Source organism: Haliotis rubra, unplaced genomic scaffold (genome assembly GCF_003918875.1).
Source record: "Haliotis rubra isolate DU_JTF1 unplaced genomic scaffold, ASM391887v1 Scf1890, whole genome shotgun sequence".
NCBI classification, from domain to species: domain Eukaryota; kingdom Metazoa; phylum Mollusca; class Gastropoda; order Lepetellida; family Haliotidae; genus Haliotis; species Haliotis rubra.
In genome coordinates, this window is record NW_025765881.1 from 61659 (window position 1) to 79551 (window position 17893).

Below are 17893 nucleotides of genomic sequence, written 5' to 3' on the forward strand. Positions count from 1 at the left end.
AAGCAATGTCGTTATTTAGCATGACAGAATTTCTAACTGTGATATAGATATGTCGTTGTCACATACAAAACTCAATGTCTTGTTTTATTGGCACCTGTGTGTATGCCTGCCTGTCTGCTAATGACCATATTTAATACACAACTGCGATCACTGACCACATGCAATTTGAACTTAACACCAATCAGACTATACACCATAAACAAAACGCACTGATTTATGGCCCGAGTTCGGTCTCTGTCACATTATGTAATTACACAGACAGGCAGGTGTGATACTTGAACACATGACATGTTATGATGTCTGTTGATTGCAAAATGTTATACACATAAAATGAGCATGTATTTACAAAACCGAACATCTCTATATATACACACACAATGAGCCGTGAGGGCATCGGCAAATGAACAAGCCGTTACACTTGAGTGCACACCCACCCGCTCTGACTGGGTTCGTTATCCCGGCTGCTTCGTTTCTTGGGAAGTAAACCCAAGTACACAATATTGCACTTTTGATTTGCGATTGTACGCTTATAATTTTGTTTATATGTGTTTTCATAACCAGCAATGTATATTATATGTCATGAATAAGTGATAATTGTGTCTTAATTATGTTTGATTTTTTGGTTGCATGTGACCTTTAAATGACTTATTCCTTGCATGTTACCAGAGGTAGTCAAACATATACAAGTTGTAATTCATATACAATACGAAGCAACATTATGTACCGATGCCTACTTATGTATTATGTAGTTATGTCTACTTATCTATATGTAATATCTGCAAAGAAAGAATGATCAATGTAACACCGACTAAGGCCCTATGCCAAGCCTGTAAATACTATTTATTTATGTATGTCTTGTATATGTGAATATCTATTCATAATTATAATGTCATGTAAACATGTACTGGGAAATAAAAACGTGAAAATAAAAACAACAACAACAAAAAAACCGTTGTTCATATGTGTATCACACCATGGCTACCATGACTCGTGTAATATACCGACCGGCGAAGTCGACTTCAAGCACAGTCATATAGTCAAAGGTTTCACGGACCGGCGGAATGTTCTTCAGGGCCGGCTCTTGCCTTTATTTCTAAGGCATATTGACAGGACCGTCAAACAACCTGATATATGGTCATCCTCCACGTTCCTCCACACATCTTGGTGTTGTCCCCTGCACAGGGATAGTTGCACTCGTTGTCGGACACATTCATGTAGCCACTCTTGATCAAGTTTCCGCAGTAACATTCCGTTCCCACCTTTAAAACAAAACATGCGACTAACATATTCCCGCAGCTCTTTTCTTGGCATTGGACTTTGTTGTTTTCTAATTCAATTTTGTTTGTTTTTTTCCATAATAATTGCATTATGGTATTTTCTGTTTTGTAGTTCATATTAAACTGACTGAGAACCTTACATGTACGTCCATATAGCCTTTACTGCAGATTTGTAACATACAAATTAGTCGTTCTATATTCTAATGCACAGTCCGGTGCAGTTTCTGTAATACGGAATGATATACTTCTGTATAGCCAAAACTACATCCTTTCCCAGACATGGGTTGAAGAATATGGCAATGTAAACTGTTTGAGAAAACAGCTGGAACAGTTGTTTCAAACACACAGATTGTTTGCATGGGTATATGGAAATGAATTGATAAGAGTAAAATATACGGGAAGAGAAACTGATGTTAAAAATTAAATGCATAAAGAAGGACATAGGATTCCAAAGTTTGCTATGTACTAAGTAAGTATAATCCCCTCCCACCTATATCAATAACGGATGTACCAAAATGACATTATTAGTTAAGCTGGCTACTTGCCAGGTAGGACGGGCTGATACGAAGTCAAACGGGTAGTACCATCCCATACCACCTGCCAACTCATCATATTTTGCACACCTGCCCACTGTCTCGCATTTGGCGTGAAAGTCACTCATTTTAATACAAAATCACGCTCTCACGACCACACAATAAAAGCTCACGCAAATCTAAAATTTATCATTTACCTCTATTCACCGGTCTCTATTCATATGTCCAAAAAGTGCTGAATTGTTTTTGGGCTTGGGAGCCACACACACTCACGCATGCACGCACGCACGCACGCTCGCGACACACACACACACACACACAGACAGACACCACCAACCGAGACCCCCTGCCAGGACGCTATCCTGGACCTGTCCAGGCTTTGAGAAAATCCCACTCATTAGAAACATATTATGTTGTCAGCAAATGGCCGAGTCACGAATTTATCACCCTTTGGTTGTTTAGGTGCCAAAATGTTACAATACAGATATTCTTGAAACGTTGTTCTTGGTTATTAACCAATGAAAGGTATTTTCATATACCTAAAGGGTAATGTAAAATATTATTATACCGCTCAAAGCAAAGTACACCTGAGTTCTGAAATACAGCCCTTAATACCTACCTCAAGTCCCAAGAAGGAGTATCCATACTGGGTGCAGTGAAATCGACACATGTCAATCGTCATAGTGCGGTTTAGCATGTGTTCGTGAGGAAGGACACGATTTTCGTCATCCTGGTAGCAACCTCTATGTACAGGACCTACATGGTAAAGGTAAAACATAAACCTCTTTATACAGGACCTACATGGTAAACGTAATACATCAACCTCTCTATACAGGACCTACATGGTAAACGTAATACATCAACCTATATATACAGGACCTTCATGGTAAACGTAATACATCAACCTCTATATACAGGACCTACATGGTAAACGTAATACATCAACCTCTATATACAGGACCTACGTGGTAAACGTAATACATCAACCTCTCTATACAGGACCTACATGGTAAACGTAATACATCAACCTCTATATACAGGACCTACGTGGTAAACGTAATACATCAACCTCTCTATACAGGACCTACATGGTAAACGTAATACATCAACCTATATATACAGGACCTTCATGGTAAACGTAATACATCAACCTCTATATACAGGACATACATGGTAAACGTAATACATCAACCTCTATATACAGGACCTACGTGGTAAACGTAATACATCAACCTCTATATACAGGACCTACATGGTAAACGTAATACATCAACCTCTATATACAGGACTTATAAGGTAAACGTAATACATCAACCTCTATATACAGGACCTTCATGGTAAACGTAATACATCAACCTCTATATACAGGACTTATAAGGTAAACGTAATACACCAACCTCTATATACAGGACTTATAAGGTAAACGTAATACATCAACCTCTATATACAGGACCTTCATGGTAAACGTAATACATCAACCTCTATATACAGGACTTATAAGGTAAACGTAATACACCAACCTCTATATACAGGACCTACGTCGTAAACGTAATACATCAACCTCTATATACAGGACCTACATGGTAAACGTAATATATCAACCTCTATATACAGGACCTACATGGTAAACGTAATACATCAACCTCAATATACTGTAAACAGGACCTACCAGACAAACATTCCTGGCTCACACAGCAGCCCCTGTATACAGGACCTACCAGACAAACATTACTGGCTCACATAGCAGCCCCTGTAAACAGGACCTACCAGACAAACATTACTGGCTCACACAGCAGTCCCTGTAAACAGGACCTACCAGACAAACATTACAGGCTCACATAGCAGCCCCTGTAAACAGGACCTACCAGACAAACATTACTGGCTCACACAGCAGTCCCTGTAAACAGGACCTACCAGACAAACATTACTGGCTCACACAGCAGTCCCTGTAAACAGGACCTACCAGACAAACATTACTGGCTCACATACATGTATGTTTGGTCCTGTGCACAGAGCTTAGGTCACAAGTCAGGTGAATTTGTTGGGCGCGGAGAGTCCTTGGATGGGTGACCGTGTGTGACAGTTTGACTCCTGAGAGTTTCCAGGAGTTCAGCCCTGTCCACAACGAAGCACATGTGAAACACGTGGTCTCACCTTAGGTGCATTACATATGTAATGTGCTGAGTCTAGATTACAGGGAAGAGGGGCAGGAGCTTCATGAATACACCCATTACCTGTGGTGGTAGGAGTCGTTGTCTCCTCTGCAGGCATGGTTGTCTCTTGTGCGTTTTCTGACGTGGTCTGCAAAATTTGTGACATAATTTCATTTTTACGTAATCAGAAAATTATTATATAAAGATTAATTAAATAATATGCATGGTCACCTATTTTCCGATAACAGTGGCTTATCACCCGGTAACATGGGAAATGCCTCCGTTTTCGAAGCTCCGTATGAACAACACTCTAGAAGATTCATTTGATCTCGGGTCTTGTTCCAAAGCTCTAATCATCAATAATATCACAGTAACCTTGCCAGGTGTAATTTCGCAGCGGTAAGAAGCGATTATAAACATAACTGTCAACAAGTCTTTTTTTAATTATAACTGCTGTTCAAAGGAAACTTCACGCAGATACTAGTAAATGTATGATTTCTCATTTCATATCTATGACAAATTCAACTGAAACTAGCTTACGCTATGTCCTCCATCGACCCATCCATACTATTTACATGTATATACTTTAACTTCAGTAAACAGCAAAGAATGTTGAATTTCAAATAATTTAGAGAGTTAAAGAATTCACTGTACTTATCTGTATTACTCAAGAAAAAAATAATTGAAGTCACAATCATGTGACATGATCTTGAAGTGCACATTCTAATCAAAGCGATGATTTATGCACGTCTTTGAATAAAAGTCTTATTAACACATTCACATAAAGAAATGATTTAACAAAACAATCACGATGGGCCAAAGTCACTCTGTATCAGGTAAAGTACACTTTCTTTAGATTGAATAGAATAATGAAAAAAAAATGAAACATGAGAAACATAACCTTATAATAAGGTAGAAGCCTACGTTTATCAAGGAAAATATCAGCTAGTGAAACATTATTGCTATCTCATACACCATTTAATTTTTTTAGGTATAATCCAACTGTTAATAAATACTAAAGGTATGTTTGTCATATTATTCAAATAATACAACTTCAACTTAGATAAATTTATTTCTAATAGTAATACAAATTTACACATTTAAAATGTCCATATAAACCACCAACGAGACGTATTTTATTCCATTTTTAAGATGCCATAATATCCTCTTACCTGTTTCTTTTATAATTTCATTTTTACGTAATCAGAAAATTATTATGTAAAGATTAATTAAATAATATGCATGGTCACCTATTTTCCGATAACAGTGGCTTATCACCCGGTAACATGGGAAATGCCTCCGTTTTCGAAGCTCCGTATGAACAACACTCTAGAAGATTCATTTGATCTCGGGTCTTGTTCCAAAGCTCTAATCATCAATAATATCACAGTAACCTTGCCAGGTGTATTTTCGCAGCGGTAAGAAGCGATTTTATTGGATAAAGATTGGTTCTAATGACGCTTTTTCGCCACAGCCTGCTATAAGGTTCGTGATTGGTAAAAATCATGCTCGTAAGCCAATCATATTACAGCAATGGATACCTTCCTCATAAAAAAACCCTTTTAGACCAAAGTTTTGGGTACAATAATGCTATTCTGAACGTCGTAAGCAACAATTCGCCATATATAAGTAAATTATGGAACTTATGGACGTATCGTGCTAGGTGGCAACGGCAAATGCAGATGTTTTCTCATTAAACATCGTGTCCGAGCATGAAGATCGAGGTGACAAAAGCCGAGATGTCACTTGACTTACATAACATGATCGCACGAAAAGATGGAAATAGTAACCTAGATGTACGTTTGACAATTTTTATGAAAACTGTTGATTCTATTAATTAGTTTATTCAATTTTAATGATTTCCTCGAAACGTCCATACTTTGCTCTTTGACAATGTTTAAGTGGACCCGTCGCCAATCATTTGGAAAGACGTCCTCCCAATCCCCATCCACCACCCATATTACCTGAATATACATATATATCTTTTTCCTCACCATTAAAATTTAGGGAGTATATGGGCGGAAGTCTTATGTGCGGTGTTGAATGGGTTAAAAGTGAACAAATATATCTTTGGCGGTATACCGGTACGTCATAAATGTATTGCGATACGTAATTGTTAGAATTTCGTATTGCGGTTTACCGATATACCGGTAATGCCGTGCAGCCCTAATAATTTCATTAATCAGTTAACGATAAATCGGATAAACCCCATCTTTACAAATTCACGAATTCCACGAATTCACGCGAAACACCACTTGTCATTTACAGTGAGTGAGTAAGTTTAGTTTTACGCCGCACTCAGCAATATTCCAGCTATATGGTGGCGGTCTTTATATAATCGAGTCTGGACCAGACAATCCAGTTATCACCAACATGAGCATCAATTTGAGCACTTGGGAACATTTACAGGAGGTGGTGGAGTAGCCTCACGGTTAAAGCGCTCGCTCGTCACACCGAGACCCGAATTCGATCCCACACATAGTACAATGTGTGAAGACCATGTTATATATCACCCGCCGCCAAAGAGCTGGAATATTGCTAAAAGCGGCGTAAAACCACACCCACTCTACATTTAGAGTACCTCATGGTCGATGTTCTCCAGCATCTGCCGACACTCTGCTAGAAGGTCCTTCCACTTGTCTGCAGTGCAGCTGGCAGCGTCGGAACACGTACAGACAAACGTTCGAGACGTTGAGGTATTCTTTGTAAGAACAGCTTGACTCAACAGATTTCCCTGACAGTAACCCATAGTCAGAACGTTGTAGATGGTAACAACACTTACTATCGGTTTCATCTTGTTCACGTTTTCCTCCGATAATGAAACCAAAGGGTGAAACTTCACGCTTATAACACAATGACGTTGCTTGCAGTTGCCAACAACAGAAACGTAACAATGATTTCGATGTCTTAATCATCAATTATATCTGATTTTCACACATGCAATCGATATCGAGACACTCTAATAATTGAGATCTGGGGTGCACATGTCTACCGTGTTGATTAAAATGAATAAATTATGTCCAAACCACAAAGCTTGTTAAAATGCCTGATGCTGCATGACTAATTAGAATGAAATCAGTTGAGTAAACGTTGTATGGGTTCCGTAGGCACTGAAGTAACTTGGTCTTGACAGCAGACGTTGAAAATGTGGCCATAAAATGTGAAACACATCAATAAAGTGGGTCGATTTGTTTGTTTGTTGTTTAACGCCGCACTCAGCAATATTCCAGCTATATGGCGGCGGTTTGTAAATAATCGAGTCTGGACCAGACAATCCAGTGATCAACAGCATGAGCATCGACGCAACTGGGATACGATGATATGTGTCAACCAAGTCAACGAGCCTGACCACCCGATCCTGTTAGTCTCCTCTTACGGCAATCATTGGTGAATGACGACCAATTCTAAACCTGATCTTCACGGGTAGCCTTGCTCCAAGGCTGTACTGAATGCTGAGCCCATGGATGTATAGTAATTCTATCCTTCGAAGAGGCAAGTCTAGATAGGCGGACAGTACATCTAAGGACCCCGGCCTGTTGTTTATTTTTTGTTTTTTAGACATTATCCTTAAACTATTAATTTTGACCTTAGAGACTTGTGCAAGTCTACTTCACAAGTAACGTGCAGCGAATCACGTGATCGCCTTTGGGGTCGACGTGCTTTGGAATGCCTGACCTATTGTTTTGTGTGCCGTGTTACTGTACCCTTCCCCTGGCAATGGAATCGTTTGCCCTACTTATTTTCACAGAAGTAGTTGTTGCGCAACAGTTTGAAATGGCGGGCGAGCCAATGTTTACATTTGGGAAAGGGTGAAAGTTGAAGTCACAATGGAGAAAATACTTCACTGACTGTCGAATATGAACCCTGCAGAATCGAAGAATAGATCCTTTTCTGATCGACCAACAAATCAGTGTGGTAACTCATCAAACACGTCAAAGACTGTTGATTTTTATGACCGTCGAGTTTCGATCGTGATTTCACGTACGTGCCTCCACCCCGGTATGCGACGAAAGAGTGACAGTGCTAGCCCAACGTAATGATTTGTGTACATGCGACTAACTTGGGATTCCTTGGAAATTGTATTCATCATTTGGGACAGGTTTGTGGCCAAGATATTTTCAAAGTGTACGAACATAGATCACCAGCAGTGACACCCTTGTTGGGAAGCTGACAGAGAGCAGAATTGTGGTAGTTCATTTTCTGACATGTATTTTTTGAACGATGCAACAGGATGGAGTATGAGTGGTATAAATGTGGTGTTTCGCCTGACCGTTATCTTGCGAATTTATATACCCTTTACCAGGTAGGCAAATATTTATTAACGTTTTGCTGCAAATTTTGTATAGATAGGGATGTATATTTACAAGGCTTTCTGGTTTATAAGTTAGATATTGTTTGGTTTTGTTTGGGGCTGTGCCTTGTAATTGTGTTTGAATATTTTTATAATAGAATGTAATTTGATAGTGAGGTTTCCTAATAGTTGTGGAGGACAAACCATATAATTGTATTTTTGGAGTTGAATAAATGTTTTATAAACATTTCCATCACGTCTGTTGCTTGATATTAGCCATGTTGGTGGTCAAGCTGAAGTAGTGCGCCATTGTTGGATACGTGTGCAGTGAAGCGGTCATGAAATCAGACTCATTGTCAATCCAGGATTGATAGTGTCTAATTTTACTGATTGTCGAATCAAATTCGCGTATTTCACGTAGTCATGGTAGACGAAAACAATTTCATCGTGCTTAATGATTATGATGGAGATAGACATTCCAAAAACTAACCAGACGCCGTCAAACGGGATTGTCTTTATCACTTTATTGTTTAGTCTGTCAGTGGTTATAGATTGGAGAAAATAGAAAGAACTGACCTTCATGAAGATGGCCCTTGGACACTTGCTTATGATGTAACATTTTCTTTTCAAAATTAGGCTGCTTGGCCATACGTATCTGACCCTTGCGACGTGTCGTGAGATTCATGAATGCGCCCAATAATATCAATGAGCTTTGTATGTTATGTAGATGTTGTACCCCTAATTGCCTCTGATAGCACAAAGAAGAGCGCACGAGTGAGGTAGTGAGCCCGAAATGGGCTTTACACATTGTACCCATGTGTGGAATCGAACCCGGGTCTTCAGCGGGACGAGCGGACGCTTTAACCATAAGGCTACCCCACCGCCCCGAACAACCCACGAACACTAACACATGCACGAGGACGAACGCAACTAAACATGCACGAACACGCACTTACTAAAACCCATATCCATGAACACAAACTCAGCGCACGAACGTAAACATGCCTTTAAAGACACGAAAGAACGCATAAACTAAAACGAACAAACAATAACGCATACACCAGAACAAACGTACAAGAGTGAGTGAGTTTAGTTTTACGCCGCTTTCATCAATATTCCAGGAAAATAACGACTGAAACACTAGAAATGGGGTTCACACATTGTACCCACGTGGGGAATCGAGCGAGGGTCTTCGGCGTGACGACCCAACGCTTTAACCACTTGGCTACTACACCGCACTATTGTACATGAACAAGAAGATAATGGTGGAACGTATGATAAATGACAAGCCAAGAAATGAGTGTATAAGTTTTAATGACATAAATATATTACACTAATAATATAATTAGGTGTTGTGCTAACTTACATAGCTGAGTGAGTGATTGCCACAGGTTCTACATTCAAGTGAAGCGGGAGTAAAATACCCCTATTGCGCAACGCTGAGCGAATGGTATTTTATCAACTCTTTTTCTGACATCAGGTCGACAAAAACTACTTTTCCAACACTTCACTACAGTGTAAAACAAGAAGATAATTCGATAACGATGCAAAGCCAGTAACAATCGAAAGACAAATGACTAAGGCGATACTGAGTGAGAGAGAGAATATTAATGGCATGTCTCTGGACATGAAGGTCCGGGTTAGAATTGATCTTCAGTAACCCATGCTTGTCATCGGGTCGCCAGGCTCGCTGACTTGGTTGACAGATGTCATCGTATCCCAGTTGCGTAGATAGATGCTCATGCTGTTTAGCACTGGATTGTCTGGTCCAGACGAGATTATTTCCAGACCGCAGCCATATAGCTGGAATATTGCTGAGTGCGGCGTAAAAGTAAACTCACTCACTTCTAACTACTAAACCACAAGGGGTCTGAGTGATGGTTGTTACTCCCCGGGGGACCTATTTCAGCTGATAATCGAGATTGGTGTTGGGTACATGGAGTAAAAACTGACAGCGTTTTGTTCAACTCGGCGTTTAAAAGTTCTATTCATTCGGGACACAGGTAGGTGACGGAGGAGACTGGCAGTTTTTCCTGTTATCATCCCACACTGTACCAGAGCTGCATGGTCTGTTGAATGTCCTTCCATGAGTGCATTCCACGTAGCCGTCGCACCGTATACACGACTGGTATTTCCCACTGCCCAGACCAGTGCAGTCCGAGACACAGGATGCTGGAATGAGATGGACATGAGATGCATGAGATGGACATCCAAAACGAAGTACTGGGAAGGTTAAGCTTCCAGAAATGGGATTCACATATCTTGCCCATGTGGGGAATCGAACCCGGGTCCTTCGGCGTTACGAGCGAAAGCTTTACTCACTAGGCTATCCCACCGCCCCCTCGATGAAAGCCGAAAATAACGGCATACAGCAACATTCATTTATTCGTCCATTTAAAGCACGTATGGGGTAAGCGAGTAAACTAGAGAGTAAATGTAGCATATTATGTAAATATATGTTGGTAGTACTGCTGAGGTAGTAGTACCAATTGTAGTAGTAGACGTCGTGGTATAGTAGTAGGAGCAGCGGAAGTAAAGGTAGAAGAGAGACCGTGCGCGGGTGTGGTATTAGCATTAGATGTGATGGTGGTTGTGGTAGAAATCGGCGTGGTGGTAGTTGTAATATTGACAGTATTAGTAGAGGTAGTAGCAGTAGTGGCTGTAGTCGTAGTATAAGTTATGTTAGTTGATGACGACAAACATGATCCTGCGCACGTCAGCCACGTTACATACCACATACATACACACACGCCACACACACTCACTAACACGTCAGACACACTCACATACACACGCCAGACACTCAGACGCACACACACACGCCAGACACCCACACACGTCAGACACACACACCCACGTCAGATACACACACGTCAGGCACTCCCCAAGTCAGAAACACACACACACATCAGACACACTCACCCACGTCAGACACACTCACGTATACACGTGAGACACACTCACACACACGTCAGACACACACACACACGTCAGACACACACACGTCAGACACTCCCCAAGTCAAAAACACTCACACACACATCAGACACACTCACCCACGTCAGACACACTTACGTAAACACGTCAGACACACTCACCTATACACGTCAGACGCACTCACTGACATATTTAATACACAGTCACATAAACACGTCAGACACATTTACACACGTCAGACACATTCACACACACATGTCCGATACGCTCCGACACACACGCACTGTCTCACACACTCACACTCACACACACACACACACACACACACACACACACACACACACACACACACACACCTAACATGCCCTTACACAGATTTGTCCCTACAGACACATTAAATACGGCACGACACGTACATGCACATACACGTCGGACACGCCCCTACTCCTTCAATGATCTGTCTTTATATCATTATACCCCGTCTCCAGCCTCCAAGTCCATATGTATGAACTGCCATAATTTTACTAAGTAGCAATGGCTCAGCATTATGCTTTGCCCCTCTGAAAATATGTAAATAGATTATTTCCATCGATTTAGGTAGGCCAATGATCGTGATCTATAGACTAGGGGGCCCACGTTATGAAGTAAATGCTTATCAAATATGTACATAGCATCATCACGGCTCCTACTTCTGTTTTTACGGGAATTACATTTGTGCTGGCGGTCGTAGAGAAACACTATTAATCAAGTATGTTCACGGTTTTATCGATAAACCTAATTAAAACTACCTTGTCCTGTACATATTGTTCATTGTAGTGGTTGTGTGTATGGTGAAGTAAACAATGAGTCCATTTGAACATGACATACACTGTGAGAATAATATGAATAGTTCATGTTAAGAGAACGGCTGATCAATATATAATTGGAATCAACGAGTATGGAAATTGACGAAACACTTATTAAAATCCCCACAGAGGTATCACTAGTTTTCAGATAAAATTATTTGTGTAGAGGTATATTACTGGCGTGTGCAGAGTTGATAACTATGTATAGAGTTGATGTGTGTAGAGTTGTGTGTGGAGGTGGTGTATGTGGAGTTGATGTGTGTGGAGGTGTTGTGTGTACAGTTCGTGTGTGTGGAGGTGGTGTGTGTACAGTTCATGTGTGTGGAAATGTGTGTCTACAGTTCGCGTGTGTGGAGTTGGAGTGTGTACAGTTCGTTTTTTTGTGTGGAGGTGGTGTATGCACAGTTCGTGTGTGTGGAGGTGGTGTGTGTACAGTTCGTGTGACTGGAGGTGGTATGTGTGTACAGTTCGTGTGTGTTGAGGTGGTGTGTGTACAGTTCTTGTTGTGTGCAGGTGAAGTGTGTACACATCGTGTGTGTGGAGGTGGTGTGTGTACAGTTCTTGTTTGTGTGGAGGTGGTGTGTGTACAGTTCTTGTAGTGTTGAGGCGGCATGTGCACAGTCTGTGTCTGTGGAGGTTGTGTGTGTCAGTTTGTGTGTGAGGAGGTGCGGAGTGAACAGTTCGTGTGTGTGGAGGTGGTGAGTGTACAGTTCGTGTGTGTGGAGGTGGTGTGTGTACAGTTCTTGTTGTATGGAGGTTGAGTGTGTACACATCGTGTGTGTGGAGGTGGTGTGTGTACAGTTCTTGATTGTGTAGAGGTGGTGTGTGTACAGTTCTTGTAGTGTGGAGGTGGTATGTGTACAGTTTGTGTCTGTGGAGGTTGTGTTTGTACAGTTTGTGTGTGAGGAGGTGCTGAGTGTACAGTTTGTGTGTGTGGAAATGGTGAGTGTACAGTTGGTGTGTGTAGCGTTAGTATGTGTAGTGTTGGTGTGTGTAGCTGGTGTGTGAGTTGGTGTGTGCAGTGTTGGTATGTATACAGCTGGTGTGAGTAGAGTTTGCGTGTGTAGATTTGATGTGCGTAGAGTTGATGTGTGTAGAGTTGGTGTGTATAGGTTTGATGTGTGTTGAGTTTGTGTGTGTCGAGTTGGTGTGTATGGAGATGGTGTGTGTTGTGTTGATATCTGTGGTCTTGGTATCTGTTGAGTTGGTGTGTGTGTAGAGTTGGTGTGTGTAGAGTTGATGTGTGTAGAGTTGGCGTGTCTTGAGTTGGTGTGTTTGTAGTTGTGTGTGTTTAATTTACATATGTAGTTGGTGTGTGTTGAGTTGGTGTGTTTGTAGTTGTGTGTTTTTTAATTTACGTATGTAGTTGGTGTGTGTTGAGTTGGTGTGTTTGTAGTTGGTGTATGTTGAGTTTGTGTGTGTTGAGTTGGTGTGTGTAGATTTGATGTGTGTAGAGTTTTATGTGTGTAGAGTTGACGTGTGTAGAGTTGGTGTGTGTAGTGTTGGTGTGTGTAGTGTTGGTATGTGTAGTGTTGGTGTGTGTAGTTGGTGCGTGAGTTGATGTGCGTTGAGTTGGTATGTGTTAAGTAGGAGTTTTTGTAGTTGGTGTGTGTTTAGTTTATGTGTGTCGTGTTGGTATGTGTTGAGTTGGTGTGTGTAGAGTTGGTGTGTGTAGAGTTGATGTGTGTTGAGTTGTTGTGTGTTGAGTAGGTGTTTTTGTAGTTGGTGTGTGTTTAGTTTATGTGTGTCGTGTTGGTATGTGTTGAGTTGGTGTGTGTAGAGTTGGTGTGTTTGTAGTTGGTGTATGTTAAGTTTGTGTGTGTTGAGTTGATGTGTGTAGTGTTGGTATGTGTAGAGTTGGTGTGTGTTGAGTTGGTATTCGTAGTTGGTGTGTGTAGTGTTGGTGTGTGTTCAGTTGGTGTGTGTAGTGCTGGTGTGTGTTGAGTTCATGTGTGTAGTGTTGGTATGTGTAGTGTTGGTTTGCGAGGACTTGTATTGTGTCGATTTTGTCTGTAGAGTTTTTGTGAAGATTAAAATGTGGTATGTGTAGCGTTGGTTTGTGTAGTTGGTCTGTAGAGTTGATGTGTGTAGAGTTTGTGAGAGTACAGTTGGTATGTGTAGTGTTGGTGTGCGAGGAATTGTTTTGCATCGATTTTGTCTGTAGAGTTGGATTGTGAAGAGTAAAATGTGTAACATGACTTAAAAAAACTAAACTGAAAAATTACATTGTGAACCTCTAAGTGTTAAGATGTATAATATTGGATTTTTCTTATGAACATTAGCATGTTTAGATTTGTGAAATCTTGAAACTATCCCAGGAGGCGTTTCTTCTAATACGTGAATGTTCCCAAAATGACCCTGTCGACTATTTGTCCAAAATTTTGTGTCAAGCTGGTTGGTGTTATGTGTCAAGCTGGTTGGTGCTATGTGTGTCAAGCTGGTTGGTGTTTGTGAGTCAAGCTGGTTGGTGTTATGTGTGTCAAGCTGGTTGGTGTTATGTGTGTCAAGCTGGTTGGTGTTATGTGTGTCAAGCTGGTTGGTGTTATGTGTGTCAAGCTGGTTGGTGTTATGTGTGTCAAGCTGGTTGGTGTTATATGTGTCAAGCTGGTTGGTGTTATGTGTGTCAAGCTGGTTGGTGTTATATATGTCAAGCTGGTTAGTGTTATGTGTGTCAAGCTGGTTGGTGTTATGTGTGTCAAGCTGGTTGGTGTGATGTGTGTCAAGCTCGTTGGTGTTATGTGTGTCAAGCTGGTTGGTGTTATATGTGTCAAGCTGGTTGGTGTTATGTGTGTCAAGCTGGTTGGTGTTATATATGTCAAGCTGGTTAGTGTTATGTGTGTCAAGCTGGTTGGTGTTATGTGTGTCAAGCAGGTAGGTGTGATGTGTGTCAAGCTTGTTGATGTTATGTGTGTCAAGCTGGTTGGTGTTATGTGTGTCAAGCTGGTTGGTGTGATGTGTGTCAAGCTGGTTGGTGTTATGTGTGTCAAGCTGGTTGATGTTATGTGTCAAGCTGGTTGGTGTTATGTGTGTCAAGCTGGTTGGTGTTATGTGTGTCAAGCTGGTTGGTGTTATGTGTGTCTAGCTGGTTGGTGTTATGTGTGTCAAGCTGGTTGGTGTTATGTGTGTCAAGCTGGTTGGTGTTATGTGTGTCAAGCTGGTTGGTGTTATGTGTGTCAAGCTGGTTGGTGTTATGTGTGTCAAGCTGGTTGGTGTTATGTGTGTCAAGCTGGTTGGTGTTATGTGTGTCAAGCTGGTTGGTGTTATGTGTGTTGAAGTGGAACATTTCTGCAGGCTAATTGTTCGGGAGGGGAAATGATGCCCCGTCTATTATCCATGAATGGTGCGCCGAGCTACAACCGACCTACACATTTCGTATGAGCTGGTCTCATGGAGATCATAACAAATATATGTGACATCAGCCTTTTCGTCAGTGAATGTGATCGTATGGGACACCATAACTGCGGACATCCGATGATTGACATATGTTTCAATCAATGCTGGTACACGCACTCAGGGTTACATGTGGCGATAGTTAATGTGCTGAGTATATAATGTATAGGGAACATGGGCAAGAGCTTCACGAATAGAACCATTACCTGTGGTGGTCGGACTTTGGGTCAAAGTAGTTGTCTCTCGTGCCGACGTGGTTGTCTCTTGTGTCGACGTGGTTGTCTCTTGTGCCGAAGTGGTTTTCTCTTGCTTCTCTAAACGGTTTCTTTCTTCTGACGTGGTCTGTAAAATGTGTTACACGACTTTGATTTCATGATCAGATGAATGCGGGTGGATCTTCTTATCAGCAGGGACACATTTAGATTTGTTGAATCTAGTCTGAATTCTAGGTGGCGTTTTTTCTAATGCCTGAATGGTCCGAAACGAGCCCGCTAGACGTGGTCGGTAAAAACATGACAAGCACATAGCGAACAGTAGGTTGATGTTGTTCTAGTTTATATTATCTTCAGAATAACACAATGCAATATTTCCTTTCTCTTTCGCACATTTTTCTGCAGTGAACCGATAACATAAAACAGTCTAGGTTTCGTATGTTTGAATTCTCACCATTTCCACGTGGCTAAAGGATGACCTCAGATGCTAAGGCCGTAAAGGAAACGGACGAATTATTTTGCAGCAGTTTCGGAAACGTTTCTACAAAAGTTTTCAATAACACGAAACATGTATTCATCACAGCATGGTTGCAGTTCGCCTTAACGGGACTCTAACATACGTTGCTAAGGTCAAACAATCTTTAAGAACAATTATTGCCTTGGCCTATTGGCCAGAGAGTCCGCACGGGGCTTGGAGTGTTAGACGGTAGAGCAAGTGACGGTACTCACTGTTTCCTGGCACTCGACACAAAGGTAAGCATTAGGGTCTTGTAGGCTCGTAAAGTGAATAGAAATGTATATAAGGCACTTACATATGTTTGAATCTTTATCTGAATGCTTGTAAACTTTATCTTCGCTATGACACCCAGAGTGCAGATGATTAACCTGAAGGTTACATTTTTCTGATCACATATTCGTTTAATTCAGTCTTAGTCCTCAGTGTCTGTGCTGAGAGTATTTATACATCACTGCTGATTGCAACTTCCGATACCTGTGTCATAGAGCAAACCATTTCACTAAGTTTCATTTAAACTTCACGTATTCAGACAACCTACTTGTTTCAATATAAGTCCAACGTGCACGGAAATACTGTCTCCTTTGTCTGTTTAATATATCAGCAAACATTCGGTGTATCCACTCTTATCATACCACCACCATCACCACCATCACCACCCACAACCCACCGGACCAGGTTCTTAATTCTCAGTGCTACCTGTAAATGTCAAACACCACTTCCCTGCGTTGTACTACTACTGCTCCTGCAACTACTAGTGAGTGAGTGAGTTTAGTTTTACGCCGCACTCAGCAATACTCCAGCTCTATGGCGGCGGTCTGTAAATAGTCGAGTCTGGACCAGTGGTCAACAGCATGAGCATCGATCTGCGCAGTTGGGAACCGATGACATGTGTCAACCAAGTCAGCGTCCCTGACCACCCGATCCCGTTAGTCGCCTCTTATGACAAGTATAATTCACTGAAAATCAATATCTAAACCAGGACCTTCACGGATGCCACTACTACTACTACTACTACTACTACTACTACTACTACGTACGGGGTAGTGGGAAGCCCAGTGCTCATAGTGTTCGCTAATCAAGGCGAGACCCGGTTCAGTGTGTGAAACCCATATCTTGTGTTCCCCGCCGTCATACTGCTGGAATATTGCTAAAAACCATGCCCATTCTAAATTAAGAGTACCTCATGGTCGATGTTCTCCAACATCTGCCGACACTCTGCTAGAAGGTCCTTCCACTTGTCTGCAGTGCAGCTGGCAGCGTCGGAACACGTACAGACAAACGTTCGCGACGTTGAGGTATTCTTTGTAAGAACAGCTTGACTCAACAGATTTCCCTGACAGTAACCCAGAGTCAGAACGTTGTAGACGGTAACAGCACTCACAATCACATACATCTTCTTCTTTTTTCTCTCCTCCAAATAAACCCATCGAGTGAAATTTCACTCTTATAACACAATGACGTTGTGGCTGTTGCCAATTAGATAAAGAAAATAACAATGATTTCGATGTCGGTGTTAATGATCAGCCATATTGATCTGAAATTCACTCATGCAATCACTATTGTGGCTCTCTAATGATTGAGACATGGGGTACACATATATCTACCGAAGTTAATTAAAACGAATAGATGATTTTCAAACCCCAAAGTGTCTTATAAATGACTTATCTTCCTTGACTAATTTGAATGAAATCATTTGTAAGTACGTGATATTCAAGTAGAAATATTTGGGACACCTTGC

At 41.3% G+C, this 17893-nt stretch overlaps 1 protein-coding gene across 1 annotated transcript; it reads right to left on the reverse strand.

Annotated features, from left to right (window-relative positions):
* Positions 1-10044: 10044 nt before the first annotated feature.
* Positions 10045-17556, reverse strand: LOC124274244. Its single transcript, XM_046709588.1, has 3 exons — positions 17336-17556; positions 15633-15768; positions 10045-10426 (listed from the first exon to the last, which is right to left on the reverse strand). The coding sequence occupies exons 1-3, from the start codon at positions 17546-17548 to the stop codon at positions 10239-10241; spliced, it is 537 nt and encodes a 178-aa protein (XP_046565544.1). The 5' UTR covers positions 17549-17556; the 3' UTR covers positions 10045-10238.
* Positions 17557-17893: the final 337 nt, after the last annotated feature.

Coding starts and splice junctions, on each gene's coding strand:
- LOC124274244 (XM_046709588.1), bottom strand. CDS start 17,548: ATGTATGTGATTGTGAGTGCTGTTACCGTCTACAACGTTCTGACTCTG. Junction 15,769..17,335: donor TGGAGAACATCGACCATGAG/GTACTCTTAATT, acceptor CACATTTTACAG/ACCACGTCAGAAGAAAGAAA. Junction 10,427..15,632: donor CCAAAGTCCGACCACCACAG/GTAATGGTTCTA, acceptor ATCTCATTCCAG/CATCCTGTGTCTCGGACTGC.